Raw genomic sequence first — 16,103 nt, 5'->3', positions numbered from 1 at the left:
GTAGTTTGCGTTTTCTCTCTACGATATTTATTTCCAGAAATAGATAATTTTAAAGGGGGCTACATGCAGTCTCATTCTGGATCGATCATCGCAAAGTTTAGTATAACCTTAATTTACCGTAACTCGAAATGTGATTTTGAAAAAAGGGTTTACACGGTGTATATTAAGCAAACGCGAGTATAGTAGGCTATGGGTATTGGGATTGTCTTTTGCTACATTAGTGGAACCAGTGTTAAACCTGAAATGATTAAAACTTAAAAATAGGCCCATCGTATTGTAATGTTTCCCAAATTGTTCCTATCATCACGGGAAATAAAATGTCATTACGGTGCTTAGTTAAGGAGTTATAAGCACGGATAGGTCAAATGCCAAAAATGTCATACACAGAGGTCAAGATTTAAAAATGGTCCAATTTCATCGAAACTGGTCACAAATTATTCCCTAAACTTAAGAAATCTCAAACAATACTTAATTCATAATTTTGTCAACTTTTTATTGTCATGTCGTCCCCCTTCAGAGTTAATACAGCCAACGTCCAATAGAAATGTGCACATGCATAATCTTTGACCCATTATTTCATCCGATTCTGAGGTTTCTCAAACAAATTATTTTCCTATTTCGTTTGCCGAGAGGAGTAATTTGAGACAAGTTTCGATTGAATCGGTGCATTTTGAAAATCAAGCCTTTGTCATGAGATATTAGACATTTGACCTAGTTTACTCTATATCTCCTGTACTAAGCATTCTATTGTAGAATGACAGTTGACATTTTTATTCCTAGCAATGAGAGGAACAATATGAAGTATATTATAACATGATAGAACAAATTTATAATTTTCGCCCATTATGACCTTCGACCCCTCGTCGGAAGCATAGAGGGCATAGAAAAAAATTGAATCAATTCTAGTTTTATCATTGAGGTGTAAGGATGCAAAAATATTGGTTCCACTAATGTAGCTAAACTTGATGCTAACTAAAAAAATCGCGCCATATTCTAGTAATTGAGACTGATGTAGGAATTTCCGAGATATAGATATAGTCAGCATTCCAAAGTCATGTGCGTTTATACAAGGTGGGGATGGAGAAATGTTTAATGTTTTATACTGTGGCAATATCCATATTTTAAAGGGTAAAGAGTGCAAACTATTTTAACATTATGAAATACATAATAAAACGAGCAGGTAAAAGTGTCTGTGCGCACCTTTTGATTCTTCTTGCCATAAATCTATTCTAAACATCATATCTGCAAATAAATATCCCATTCAGTCATACAAAATATAAAAGCCAATGACGTTACCTTTTTAGATGTTTCTATTGGTGCAAACGGAAATAAACTGGCCTCAAAAGGAAACTTATAATTTTTCACAAGGTCATATCTTAAAATCTTGTCCATAAAAGCGAACACAAATTACACACAGGATTACTTCGATACTCTACTCTAAACACATATCAGTAATCAAGCAGTTGTCCAACTGACACAACGATAAAATGCACTGACACGGAGCAGCTTCCGGGACCACATTCAGGGGCTAATAATTGGAACCCAGCAAAATAAATCTGTGAGAATGCGCACAAGTTCCTTACACAGGTGATTATTTCAAAAGAGTAAGTGGAATAGTGTGGATTGGGGCTGAATCTGCTTTTCACACACTTTCTTTAAGAAACAGGTCTTGTTCCACACTATTCCATTTTACTCACAGATTTCTTTTGTTGGGCTGTGAATATGGTCCAAGATGTCAGTGCATTTTGCTGTTGTGTCAGTTGGACAACTGTTTGCTTACTGACCAGTGTGTAGAGTAGAGTACTAAAGTAATCCAGTTTATTTTTGGAATAGCAAAAACGACATTAAAACAACTTTTATTATTATATCAATTTCATCGAAACAAAGTATCGATATGAATTTGGAGTTGTTTTTCATTAAAGTCGGAGTTTACACCAAATATTCAGAATTTATTATTTGGCCTCTACCACGTCTATGATCTTTATTATGTCGACATTAGTTTTATGGTTATATTTTCCATGTATGCAAAGAAATTGATCGTAAGCTCTGAAAGCAACAGATTGGTCTAGGATATATCGATAGCATCGTATGAAAGCAGCTAAAAGATACAATATTTATTCTACGAGTCATGACTTGTGTTTCCAACCCAATTTTTATACAGATAGGGAAAAACCAATCATCAAACACAAGTTTAGCAACATATCAGTTAACACAGATCCTGGTCTTCCTTCTGCTGTCGTTACATGGAATGATACAATTATTGTTACTGATAATTCTGGTAACGTTACATTATTATCAAACTACAAACCTGGTGAAACATTCCTTATTGGTAATACTGATGTGGTGAATATTGCAACTGACTCGAGTGGCAACTTTCAAACTGCCATTTTTACCGTCATCGTAAAAGGTATGATTCTGAATAGTGCATTTGAATCTAAAATTGTATTTCCCTCGAAAGTAAATTAATGAATTATTTTATTAGGTAGGCAACTCGATGCCTCTCATGATCATTGAAAGCAAAAGTATGTTATAAATTTGCTTCAAACATTCAGATTGGGAAAGGCCCGTTATCAAGAACATGCTTACAAATATAACAGTCAACAATGATCCTGGTTTACCTTCTGCCGTTGTTATTTGGAAGGACAACATTATAGCTACTGATAATTCCGGGAATGTAACAGTGACGTCAAGCTCTCACCCTATGGAGACATTTCCTATAGGCAACACCAAGGTGGTATATACTGCGACTGACCCAAGCAGCAATTCTGAAAAAGTCATATTCATTGTGACTGTATGTGGTAAGCCCGACAAGTATCATTTTTTAATAATGTACATGTAGATATGTCAGTCAATGATTTCTTGTAAATTACGTTTGAAACTGTAAATCCATACATGTATAAATGATTTATGATTGTCGAACTTGATTTTTGTCTGAAGGGGTACTATCAACATGATAATAATTGGGTCAACAGTGATACAGATTCTAAGTGAAATAGACGTTCTCTTAAACTTAAAGATGGTGGTGTATCTGATAAATATCTAATAAAGAGCTTTGGGGTTAGGACTCGCTAAATATTTTAGGCGGCGAGGTAGGTACCAGGATAAATCACACGGCTTGGTAGATGCGTCTTGGTTCACTCGTCTCGGCTAGTCCCTCAGATTGGTAGTTCTGTTCAGCAGGTCTTCATCGTAGATTTGGCATTGGTATGGGCGCTAATAAAAAGCTCTCCATAAAACTAGAGGTTCGACCAGGATCTTATTTAGGCTGTCAGACTCAAAAGACCATTGTGACGTTTTACGATAGTCTAATCGAAATGATACGAGAGAGTGATTTCTCACTCGGGGTGAATGACACCATAATTTTGATTAAATAAATAAATAAAAATAGAAAGGCACGGGATATAAAATAATATATCGCCACAACATTAGATTATTTCTTCGTGATTCTTTTTACAGTTTATTATTTCTTCGTAATTCTTTTTACAGTTTACAATGCAATGTTGGATACTGACACTGTCGGAAGTGTATTATGCCAAAATACCAGGATTATGGAATTATAGTAATATTATTAGTATATCTATTGCACAATTGCCCCAAAATATTGGTTTTTGACAGTACCATTGTGTAAGCCACAGTTGCTAGTGACAAAACATGGACAAATGTAACAGACTCGGGATTGGCAATATGGTTTGGTGCAAATGCCAATGCACATTACAAACGACAACAACAATAACAGCAGCAACAGCAACAGCAATAACAGCAAACATAATGTAATATTTGATCTTGTTTCATTCTCAGCTGCATGTCCGATGAGTGTTGCTACTGTTAAATCCCAAAGCCTGTCTTGGCCACTAACAGCTGCTGATGAAAACCAATCAGTTCCTTCAAATGAAAGATGTGATGTAAACACCGATAAACGTACGTCTAGGTTAAATCCCAATCTGCCTCACCATTATACGATATTTAAATAAGGTGTGAATGTGTATTTGTTGCACAGTTGCGAAGTTGTTACGATATTATTTTGTTCTGTGTGAATGACATATTAGAGAGATTGCGATTTACATACGCGCTACGACTGTGAGTTTATACGACGTTCAAAACGGCCTTCTATATTCTGAACAGATTCATCAGGATCAGGAATCTTGTTCACTCTGGTTTCATGAGTGGTAGTGTTTCTAGATGTTATCGGCAAACTTTGTAGATCAGAACGTAGATCGTTATCGGAATGCGTGTCCAGAGCTTTCAAAAAGCACTGTTTCGCTACATCATTAAAACAAACCACATTCCACCATCCGCAAAGCCCTTGTACACCTGAAGGACAAGCGAGACCCCTCCAAACAGCCGAAGCAGTATATGAAATCCCTTGCAAGAACTGCCCAAAATCTATATAGGGAAAACAGGTCGCGGTGGAACAAAGAGTAACATCTGACCTGGTTAAGAGGGGCGACGCACTTGAAATGTAATGGTCACTGGGGTCTATGCCTACTTCAATACAGCGTGCTTTTGGTTAACATGCAGCTTAAAATAAATTGTATTTTAGTGCTTCCCAAATATCATGGTTGCCAAAACCATATATTTTGTTAGAATAAGGACCACTACATCATATATCATGACTTTACTTTCAAAATGAACCACGACATGCTGTGAAAATCAGCATATATTTCAACGTCACCCGTGCGTTTTATACAACGTTGGTGTCCAAAATGTGAAATGATGACTGACTCTTTGTGATTTCTGGCTCTGTGATTCGTCGATTCAGTCTACCGCGAAATTCTTAGACGTCAAAGATTGCATTGTGGACGCCTAAGGTTAGGTGCCTTTAGAAGGTATCCGCCATCCATACAATTGTATTGAGTTCTGGTTATACTTTAAATTTATGCCTGGTGGTGTCCTTATTAGGACCGTGTTCTTTGTGAGGTTGACATGTTCTGATTAAAATGAAAGATGCTAGCCTAGCATACGGCTACGGCTGGAGTTGGTCTTATAAGACCGCAGCTAGTTGATATTTGCTTCTCATTGTCTATTGTAACAACATTCAGTAGAATCATTCGCTTGTCATTTAGGTTATTCCATAAGAAGAAACAATATATATAACAAGCAATTTAATCGACATTATATTTATCTTTTTATTTTCAGGTGGTAACGCCATAGCGGTACGTGTGTGCATATCTGACGAAAAACACGGAGCTATTTGGTTGAATCCAACCTGGAAAGGATGCGGGGATAATGATAAACCTGATTTACACGAACTATCTGAGGTAATTATTTAAAAAATAAATTAATATTCATTTAATTTTGATTGAATGTAGTAATCAAATGATTTTCAATGATAAGTAGTTTTGATTTGTCATCATTTTGAACATTATAGGCACTACGGAGAATTTAGTTGTCCCTTTTGTTTTGTTTGTTTTGTGAACTCGTCAATGTGTTCACAAGTTTGATTTGGCGAGTGCTTGGGTCCCGTATTTGTATTTGTGAACTCTTATGTGAGTTTGCCTGCTGTTTAATCCATGATGCTCCATTAACTGCAAAAAAGAATTTTGTGATTAAAATACATGTGCGTTTTTTGTTTTGTTGTTGTTGTTTGTTTTTATTCTGAATGTAGACTGATGTTGTAGAAAGCAATGTTGTCAATGTAGCCGAGGCACTGGAGAGTGTTACACAGAATTCAGAGAGCTTGACATCTAGCAATATTGAAGATGTAGCTACAACTGTTAGAAGTATTGTAGACGTCGGGTCTGCTGAACCTGAGGTATTGTATACTTCATTGGTTGTTTTCGACTAAAAATAATACGACGCGATAAAAAAACACAACTATAAACATCACGTAACATAATGTATAATATATACATACTTTGTCTGTCACGATATTCTTTTAAGTTACGTTACGTATTTTCTGACTCAACGTTCTTTCATATTAATGTAAAGGTTACGAAAGCAGTTGTTGGGATTGTCAATAATCTTGTTGAAGCTGCAAATAAGCAAACAAGTCTTAAAAAGCAAACGAAGAAGAAAGATCCGAAGGCATTTGACATTTTGAGAGCATTTGAAGATCAGGTTATCAGGAGTGCTTCAACAAGACAAGAAGTTGATGTTGTAAAACCTAACTTGATTCTTAAAACAACAACCATAAAACCGAGCGGAAACTATAAAGCACGCGTGAATTTTGCAGTACGTAGCAAAAGTGAGAGTGGTAATGATTTTGGAGAGGATGGTCTTTTCCAACTCAAAGATAACAACACATCTCAGAAAGACGCCAGAACATCCGTGTCTCTTCCTGCAGCACTCTTCAATTCAACAACAAATGGTATGAACGTTGATGATAATAATGATGATGACGACGATGATGGTGATAATGATAACAACGAGGTTAGCAATGACGATGACAACGACGATGATGGTTATGATGATGATGATGATGATGATGATGATGATGATAATGATGATGATGATGATGATGATGATAATGATGATGATAATAATGATGATGATGATGATGACGACGACGATGATAACGGTGATGATGAAGATGATGATAATTATTGGACGTGAAGCTATTATAATAATCGCGATTTTTTCCACAGAGACGATTGGAGTCAGTATTGTTGTGCATAACAGTGATGCATTATTTCCCAGTGATATGACTAACAAAACTGTGAGTGGAGATATAATCGCCCCCATTGTAATTGGAACCAATAACGTCCATAATTTAGCTGAACCAGTGGCACTAGAATTCACCGTAAGTTTATGCAGCAACGGACACTAGGATATGATACAAATGCTAGGGTATTAATAAAGTTAAAGTTAAGACAACTGAAGCTGTCAAAACTCCAGTTCATGATTAGGCCTTATGTCTTGAGAACTTTTAACTTATTAGTGAAACCGTAGTGAAAACTTCATTAACATTCAAGTACTTCGTATGAACGTAAGTAGCAGATTGCTATGGATGGCGGATACCTTCTAAATACGCCTAAAATAACACGCCTAACCTTAGACGTCTAAGATGCAATCTTATAACACGACTGCCATAATTCTGTCGTATTATTATGGCACTTCCCTGATAATACTGAATAAAATTATTCGTAACTGATATATAAACTTTGCTCTTTTCTCTCATCATTTTGTAGTACCAGTAGTAGTAGTAGTGTAAGATTCAATTTTGCAGTCATTGCTATGATTGCTGTTGTAGAGCGTAGACTGTAGTGATTACACACTGAAGATGATTTTTTAAATCGAAAGCTTTGTGCGTAACTTTACACTGCCCTGTTAAACTTTGTTGGAACTCTTATATATTATTGTATCTCACACGAGATCCAGGCCCTCTCTCCGGCTTATTGCGGTTGGTAGTGTACTTGTTGTTTGCTTATATCAACTGAACTGATTATCCCGCTGTGCTTTATGATCGATCACTGCGCATGGTATCTGTAATACAAGCTGCTAGTAGTCTTCCAAGGTGCGTTTGCGAGTTATCACATTGGTGATACCGTCCATCACTGCAATTTATTAATCTTAGACGTGTAAGAAATCTTAGGGATGTAAAATCTTAGGCGTCTAAGATTTCATTGGTCAATAATTGAATACGCTTAAGATGATTGGCTGTTTGGGTTTTCTGGTCGTTTGTTTCGTTGATTTAAATCTACCGCGAAATTCTTAGACGTTTAAGATTGCATCTTAGACGTGTAAGATTGCATCTTGGACGTGTAAGGTTAGGCGTATTATCTTAGGCGTATTTAAAAGGTATCCACCATCCATAGATTGCAATAATGTATAATACCCGGGAATAGTTTGATCATTTCTTAAAATGATGGTGAATGTGAGATCGACCGATCTTTTCTTGCAAAATTACCCACCCATTTACTGTTTACTGGAGGCAGCATCTCCATACTTCTTTATACCGGAAGGTAAATTTAACTGACTTTTAAGTATAAACTGTCATTTAAAATAAACTGTCATTTAAAAATGACAGTTACTTAAATCAAATCACTTGTATGCAGGTAACAGGAGAAAACCCAACATGCGTATTTTGGGATTTTAACATTCTTGACTGGTCCCAAAAAGGATGTGAATTTGTGGCTTCAGTAAGAAACAAAGTGATGTGTCATTGTTATCACCTGACCAACTTTGCTGTTCTTGTGGTAAGTTATGATTATATATATTATGCATTACAAAATGTGGACTGTGATATTCTCATGTCCGCATTCGAATGTTTGATTTTAACGATGTTCACACCTAGCGTTTAATCTCGATGTGCGGAGATGAAATATAAGTCTTGGAATAGTATACAATGCTATGAGGGGCACAGTTAAAATTATAGGCCCGAGGTGATGTCAAAACCATGACTATGCCCGAAGCGAAGCTTCGGGCATAGTCATGGTTTTGACATCACCTCGGGCCTATAATTTTAAACTGTGCCCCGCATATTAAGCAGTCAATATTTGTGTTATATACCGAATAATATAGCTTCTTCTCATTTGATTGGTTAAAAGATTTCCTGAGCTGACAAGGCCCACAAGCTTTAACTGCATAGGCCTTAAATGCACAGTGCATGCAAGAGCAAGGGTGCAGAATTTGGTTCGATATCTACCGATAACATATCTAAAACCCTACCGTTTCTGTGCTAACGTTACACAATGCCAAGTCTTCAGGTCGTAGTAATTTGTCTAAAAAGTGTCATTTGGCAGGTATAAATTCTTGACATGGTTGTATTTAAAAACAAATCACTGCACTCACTACGGCGGTGAAAGGTCGTCGTCTGCAAGGAGAGGTCAAATTCATCGCGAACTATGTGACAACACTGTAATCAACGCCGGCCGTATAGTGGGTGCGTAATGTATACGAGCGATCTGTGTATTCGGGGTTGCGAATATCCAATTATTTAGCGGGCACAGTTGAATCAATGACCGGGACACAGTTGTTGCTTATGATGTCATCTTGATAGAAAAAGGGGGCACAGCAATTTTAATGACTCCACTTTTAACCAATCAGATGAGAGGAATCTATATATGAGGTATATAATGTGCAATATGGAGTAAAGAGAAATGTGATATTTCAGTCGGTTTGTTCAACCAATAAAGTATTTGTAATGTCCTCGAGATTCCTAGTTTATAAATAATTTACACAAATGTTCAGATATAAAGAGTAATTTCCTTGTAAAACGAGAGTGCTTTTTCACAACTGTGACAAGTTTTATGAAACTAAATTTAATACCGTCCAAACTGTCAAAAGACCAAAGTCCACATTGTCAAAGAAAAGAAGTCTTCATTCAAAAAAGTGGCTTTAAATTCAGGACACAATAGTCATTTATCAAGAGTTCTGCTTATATGCCGTTTTTGTCTTTGTAAGGCTCTGACAAAAGCTGGGCATAATCATAGTAAGGCTAATTCTTGCCTCTTTAAGGGAGTACTACACTCCTGGCCAATGTTGTGCCTATTTTTGCCTTTTTCTCAAAAATTATAGCACATTGGTGACAAGTAAGATATGTATATTATAGGGGCAAGTACTACAACTACTGTACCGAAAATTCAGCAACTCAAAGCACGTAGTTATTGATTTATTGATTAAATATTATTTTCCCCTCATTTTTGACTGTAACTCAACAACTGTTGGCTGTGCTGATATAAAATTTCCACTGCAGTAGTTGTAGTCCTTGCCCTACAATACACATATCTTACTTTTCCCCAATGCGCTATAATTTTTGAGAAAAATGCAAAAATAGGCACACAATTGGGCAGGGGTGTAGTACCCTCTTAAATAAAGCTCCAAAGAGAGCCAAACATTGAAACCGCACATTTAGTTATGAATAATGAATTAATCGTATATGGAACCATTAGCTTTATTTAATTTGAACGGTCATTAAAAAATTACAGCAAGGTATCAGATACGAGAAATCACACATGAGCTGATTTCGACTAAAAACATTAAATTAGTTTGAGCATCATATGTTATTCTTTTGCAGGATGTTACATACGAGAAATCTCACGTTGTTCTTGATGTAGTAAGCAAACTTGGATGTGGTCTATCGATGTGTTCTCTACTGATAACATTGATCATATTTATATCGTTCAGGTATAGTTTAAGTATCAATTAGTACTTCAATCTTAAATTAACATTCTATCCAGATATGCTACATGTGGCAAAAATGGAGGGTATCTGTAAGAGAAAATCACCAACTGAGATCGCGCGCCAAATAAACTTACTGCAGTAATTTTCCTAGTCTTCAAAACAATTAGGCATAGATGGGAATCTAACCCGGTAACTCTCGGTTTTGAAGCACGGGATAGTACCACTAAACCCACTACCTATCTGCACTAAAACCTGTGATATTAATCCTTGATAATGCTTAACGGAATAAATCAATACTAATATACGATGTCATTCATATAGAAGTCTCACAACTAAAGTAGCAATCGATCAATCATCACTCAATCATCACGTTATTCAAATAAGCAATCAAATAAATAAATAAATAAATAAATAAATAAATAAATAAATAAATAAATAAATAAATAAATAAATAAATAAATAAATAAATAAATAAATAAATAAATAAATAAAATAAATAAATAAATAAATAAATAAATAAATAAATAAATAAATAAATATATGTGCCCGTTTTCTCGAGCCCCTAAAACGTCATTAAATAAATAAATAAATAAATAAATAAATAAATAAATAAATAAATAAATAAATAAATAAATAAATAAATAAATAAATAATACAAAAAGAAATATAAATCAGTTTCTATACGCTGGAAAAATAAAGCAACATAAGAAAAAAGATGAAACAATAACAACTCGGTGTCAAAGAAATAATTATATTCACCTCTGGCGTTAATACGCAATATTGGCACATGCCCCGGGCACATTGCTGTAAAGGGTCTATACCTGATACAAATAAATATAATGTGATGTCATTGACATATGTGATGCGATCAAGCAAAATCAGTCGGAACTCGGCAATATTGATTTTGAGATATAACCAAAGAAAGTAAATATTTTCTTTTGTTTCCTCTTGTTTTGGGAACTCTGTAATTGCTCATATCTTTGGAACTGGCTGTTCAAATTCAATGGGGTTTTCTGCAAAATGCAGCTTTGTTAGGGTTTTTTACTATCGTATAAGAAACTGAAAATTTAATATTTCCGAGTTCCGACTGATTTTGCTTGATCGCATCACATATAACCAATTCGTTGTATATCTTGATTATACAGTGATTCAATCATTGTACAATCAACATAAGAAGTATATATTATTAGGCGTAGACGCAATCATCAATGCGGGACGTATAAAACATAGTCGCCACTCGTGCACATTTTTGAGATATTAATACAGTACCCAAGACTAAGGCTTTTCCGAAAGCAGCATTGAACCCTGAATTCAAAGGTAAATTTTGTGTTGTTACATGGAATTCAAAGTAATTATAGCATGAAAACACCCACCGAGAGGAGTAGGATACTTATTCAGAGCCAAATTTACGGTCGTACATTCTGTTATTTGCAAAAGCCGACGATCAGACAAAAATTGTAATATTAATTCCACGGTAAGCTTAAAACGCATTGAAAACGGCAAAACGCAGTCACAAAATTATATTACTAAATCACCAAAACGAATTGTAACGTAGGTATGCAGAAAAGAGTTGTATTAACAAAAACAAAGTATGTGCCAAAAGATTTGTCTCTGGCATTATGTCGCTTTATTGAAATATCACCAAAATATCAAATTTCGAAAAAAACGCCCCAAAATTTAAAACAAATATGAACCTTCCAAAATAAATGCACATTTGCACTCGGTGGCCCGGTCATTATCTAGCGCTGTGATTTGGGATTCCTCGTCACGTCCTCTTTCCATTTACCAGTACTTTAAGTTTGCCCTTACCCCCGCCCTTAAATGGACAAGTTTAAATTTGTTGTTATTGAATGTGCACATGTTACTGTAGCTATTTTGCATTTGTACTGACCGGGTTGTTAAAGCCCTCTTTGTAACGAATACTTGTATAAATTTCAAGAATGTTTCTGGTTCTTGAGATATGAACTTCGATCCCAAGAGCTTTGATAGTATAACTTAAAATAAATAGATATGCTTTTGGGGGGGTTTGTAGCATTTCCAGTACACACTATCATTTGTCATTGATTTTAATGTTAATATTTAGTATTATTAATTATTAATGCATAATCACCTTGATAGTAAGGTGTTCTTTGTCTCACAATTTTTACAAACAGGCAACTGCGGTCTGGTAACAACGCCATATCCCGCAAAATTCTCATCCAATTCTGCATGGCCTTGTTCTTGTTATACTTCGTGTTTCTGGTTGGTATTGATCGCGTGTCACATCGTGGTGGTTGTATCTTTGTGGCGGCTTTATTACATTTTCTGACTCTTGTGAGTCTCTCATGGATGGGCGTTGAGGCATATCACATGTATCTTAATGTGGTGAAGGTTTTCGATGCGATCCCGGAACATTTCCTTCTTAAGGCATCTCTTGTTGCATGGGGTGAGTTAACAATTCACATCTTGTCTGGACGCGTAGTTTCATTTATTTATCAGTTTCAAAGTCTGCCAAATCCAAAACGATCTCTGTAAGCTACAATATTTTCTTACATTTAGCACCTCTGCAACTAAACCATCCCAAATGAAACATTACCAACCAATGGAACATGGGATCCCGATTTATCATCGTAATGCTCTACCTACTGAATTATTGGGTTCACAAGGCTGAGACTAGTGTGTCTCAGATGATGGTGATAATTAGACATTCAGTTTTATAAAACTTATACAAAGATTCTTGTCATTTGTTTGGCCAATTACAAACGCGATCGCATAGTACTCGCGGTGACCACCTCACTCGCCATTTATTGGTGTGGGTGTTGCTTCTAAAATAAATATAATTTAGATACTTTAATTGATTTTGTTTTCATGGTAACTTGTAAAATTAAGTGGAAGAAAAGTTCAATGGAAAGAATATTTGTATTCGGTAAATGTTCCATTCAGCGAGGCTTTTGGAACAGTCCATATTTCACCTCGTGAACATATGTGGCTGGACGCGGCGAATGAGCCGTAAACTCGGCAAACTTCATTTCGAGCTACAGGTGAAAATATATGCAAATCTCGTATTTTGGCGAAGTTGAGATTTTTGCAGATTTGAAATGTTTAAGTTTTCTTCTAAACACATACAAAGTTTTATTTTAAAGAAATAAGTGGAAATATGAAATAATTTACATTTTCTGAGGCCCATCTGATGAGTGGTCATCATGCTTCCCTAACTTTGAACGCGTTTTTCTCGGTTTCGCGTTTTGATTCATGACAACCTATAACAAGCCATAACTTCGCTTCTGATTGTCATATTAAGTTCATCGAGGTGTCATTTTAATCCCTGAAACATGCTCTTTGCAAATATGTAAAAAAGTAAAAATGACCAGAGGGGGACTTTACGGCTTATTCGAGGTGTCCAGGCACATATTCTTACCATTGTACTCATAAACATTCAATATTTTGTGTTTCATTTTCGCATAGCATCTTCTCAAATTCATGGTTTCTGTCGTAACGCATTTCTACTAATGTGCTTTTTTCTTCGGTCCTTATTTACTTTGTCAATAGGATTTCCATTGCTAGTGTCAGTGATATCTCTAGGAGCTGGAATGAGTTATTATGGTCACATGCAATAGTACGTATAGCTACAATACTTTGAAAATTGAACAATAAACTATTTTAGAGCTCCAAGTTGCCCAGTGGCGTACCAGGTGGCAAGTTTTCCATTTGGATCGAAAATTATCAATTTGCATCTTTTGTATTACCTTTGCTTCAAAGTCGACCTATATATTTGCACCCAATATAAAAGGAAAAACTGCGTCCAATTGCAATGACCTCTGAAACTAGTCTGAAGAACCTTGGAAGGTTACAGCTGGGGATTTCTAGATAACTGGAACTTCCTAGAAAACTGGGGCTAGTACTTGATGCTTGCCTTCGGCAAGCCATAAATTATTAGGATGATTAAATTCTTTCTGATCACTAAGGCTAGGACTGGTTCACCTGGATTTTCTGTGTAACTATCTCTCTCTCTCTCTCTCTCTCTGGGTAACTGCGAGGTTTCTGATCGAGCGCTGTTGCTGCATCCCTATTTTAGAAGAAAATATTTTATCCCGGTAAAATTATATTGAGACCGGGTTCGCGTGACTGTTTGTAATTTTACCCCTTGGAATTATTGTGCTCGGTACGTCACTGGATCTGCCGGAAGCATAAAACCGCAAACGTAAGGCGTAGGCTATTGGTAAATCGCAATTATATGATTTCTACAAGGGGCGGATCCAGAAGAAATGGTTAACTTTAATACAGGGGCTTATAACAGGTTAAAGTAAAGGCTCAAATATGCTAGTTTAGCATGATTTTGAGAGATATATCAGTATGCTAACCATACTATCGTATTTAATCGAGACAAGTAACCTAGCTTAGAGGGCAAAATCATATTAACGGGACTTTAAGGTGGGCAAGGGAATTGATTGGAAGGTCACGCCCTCCTACTTCCTGCATTCACCGCACCAAATATATTTTATATGAAAGGCAAAAGCTTTGTGACATAATGAATTTCGTAAATGAGCTAACGGGCAGAAAGCAAGCATTTATGTCTATGTAACAGTTGTGGCTGCATTGCCAGTATTAACCTGTATCTGCCTCGAACATTATATTTCCTTTATAGTTGCTTCGTAGCCACAGGACCGCCACTGTACTACGGGCTCGTCCTACCCATCGCCACAATCTTGTTACATAACACGATTACATTCGGTCTCGTCATGCGCCGTCTGTTCAAAGCAAATCTTGGAGGTACCGTACAGCAGAAGTCGAAAGCTGCCCAGATATCCCGGAGGCTCCAGAACGCGTTTGCTATATCTATCCTGATGGGGCTTACTTGGGTGTTTGGATTTTTTGCTATTGATGGTGCCAAATTTATCTTTTCTCTCATCTTCTGCTTGTTCAACTCATTCCAAGGTGTCGTTGTCTTTGTCTTGTTTTGTGTTCGCCAAGAAGATGTTAAGAAATCGCTGTATCAATTCATTGGGTCCATTTTCCATTTGTCCGAACGCGCAACATCGATGACAGCAAGTACCGGTGTCATTTCAGCAACATCTGGGCCGACGTATGACGATAGGGGCTTTAACTTAGCAAGTATGTCATCTCCAAGTACGACAGAAAACCTGACGTATTCGATACCCGATTTCAAAGAAGGCAAATGTAGCCATTGTGAAGAAGAAAGTCAAGCAACAGTACGCGTACACGGTGAAGCGGAGGTTTATGAAAATGTGTCTTCCAGATGCCAAAATAACCCGTATAATGAAGCTGAAATAGGTCCTGCAGCAGAGGGTAAAGTCACAGCCGAGAAGATGTCTCAGGTTGTTGCTGCACCTGATGTGGCCATCGGGTATGATCAACCTACAAGCAACCCGTCCTTGACGAGTCCTCAGATGGATTCCTCAGAAATCATGGCAGTTGCTATCGAAATACACGTAGATTCAGAAAAGTCAGAAATTAGGTCAACACCAACGGCTAAGTAGAATCACGAGATCTGACAGATTATACTAAAGATATCCTTCATTGAATAGAATAATTTATATAGAATAAAATATGGCGTCTTGTACGAAGAAATCACTTTTGTAAAAACTAGCTACTAGAAAAAAAAGCTGATTAGGGAATATACTCAGATGAATGTTATTAATCACAAAACACTCCTAAATTAGTAATGAATACCGTAAAACTCGATAGTTAGCATGTGTGCTTACTATCGAGCGCTTTTAAAACATGCAAACATGAAGTGTCCCATCCACAAAAGGGTAAAGGTCTTTGAGCAAATCATCGATATACACATAGTTATACGGTATACGAACAAGTAAACGTCTCAACCCTATTAGCTCAGTTGGTAAAGTGCCGGACTTTGGTACAATTTCATGCTTTCAAAAGCGCTCGATAGTAAGCACATAATGCTAGCTATCGAGTTTTTACGGTAAAGCAATACATAGTGAATTTAGTTTTATCTGGCAAGAAATCTGAAATTAGATAAAAAAAATATGTACGTTTATGAATACTTATAGACTCAAAGTAAAATACATAGTACTTAACAT

At 36.3% G+C, this 16,103-nt stretch overlaps 2 protein-coding genes across 2 annotated transcripts in view; both read left to right on the top strand.

The window, feature by feature from the left end:
• The window catches only part of LOC140157713 (uncharacterized), a 20,616-nt gene extending 14,001 nt beyond the window's left edge, over positions 1–6,615 (top strand). Inside the window, exons 7-13 of the mRNA XM_072180955.1 lie at positions 2,162–2,407; positions 2,553–2,798; positions 3,799–3,918; positions 5,137–5,258; positions 5,606–5,752; positions 5,929–6,400; positions 6,587–6,615. Coding sequence (XP_072037056.1) covers positions 2,162–2,407; positions 2,553–2,798; positions 3,799–3,918; positions 5,137–5,258; positions 5,606–5,752; positions 5,929–6,400; positions 6,587–6,615 — 1,382 coding nt within the window. The remainder of the gene's footprint in view (positions 1–2,161; positions 2,408–2,552; positions 2,799–3,798; positions 3,919–5,136; positions 5,259–5,605; positions 5,753–5,928; positions 6,401–6,586) is intronic.
• Positions 5,143–16,103, top strand: LOC140156309 (adhesion G-protein coupled receptor G6-like). The gene is made up of 9 exons (XM_072179289.1): positions 5,143–5,258; positions 5,606–5,752; positions 5,929–6,307; positions 6,585–6,739; positions 7,995–8,135; positions 9,956–10,065; positions 12,216–12,487; positions 13,591–13,657; positions 14,687–16,103. Exons 4-9 carry the CDS (start codon positions 6,641–6,643, stop codon positions 15,537–15,539), a joined length of 1,542 nt encoding a protein of 513 aa, XP_072035390.1. The 5' UTR covers positions 5,143–5,258; positions 5,606–5,752; positions 5,929–6,307; positions 6,585–6,640; the 3' UTR covers positions 15,540–16,103.

Source organism: Amphiura filiformis, chromosome 7, assembly GCF_039555335.1.
Source record: "Amphiura filiformis chromosome 7, Afil_fr2py, whole genome shotgun sequence".
NCBI lineage: Eukaryota > Metazoa > Echinodermata > Ophiuroidea > Amphilepidida > Amphiuridae > Amphiura > Amphiura filiformis.
Note: the sequence above shows the minus strand (reverse complement) of the source record. Positions and strands in the feature narration are given on the sequence as shown.

Excerpts from the sequence above, each read along its gene's own strand:
- LOC140156309 (XM_072179289.1), top strand. The coding sequence starts at position 6,641 with ATGACTAACAAAACTGTGAGTGGAGATATAATCGCCCCCATTGTAATT. Across the intron at positions 6,740-7,994 it reads CAGTGGCACTAGAATTCACC|GTAACAGGAGAAAACCCAAC; the intron begins GTAAGTTTATGC and ends ACTTGTATGCAG. Across the intron at positions 10,066-12,215 it reads ATCATATTTATATCGTTCAG|GCAACTGCGGTCTGGTAACA; the intron begins GTATAGTTTAAG and ends TTTTACAAACAG.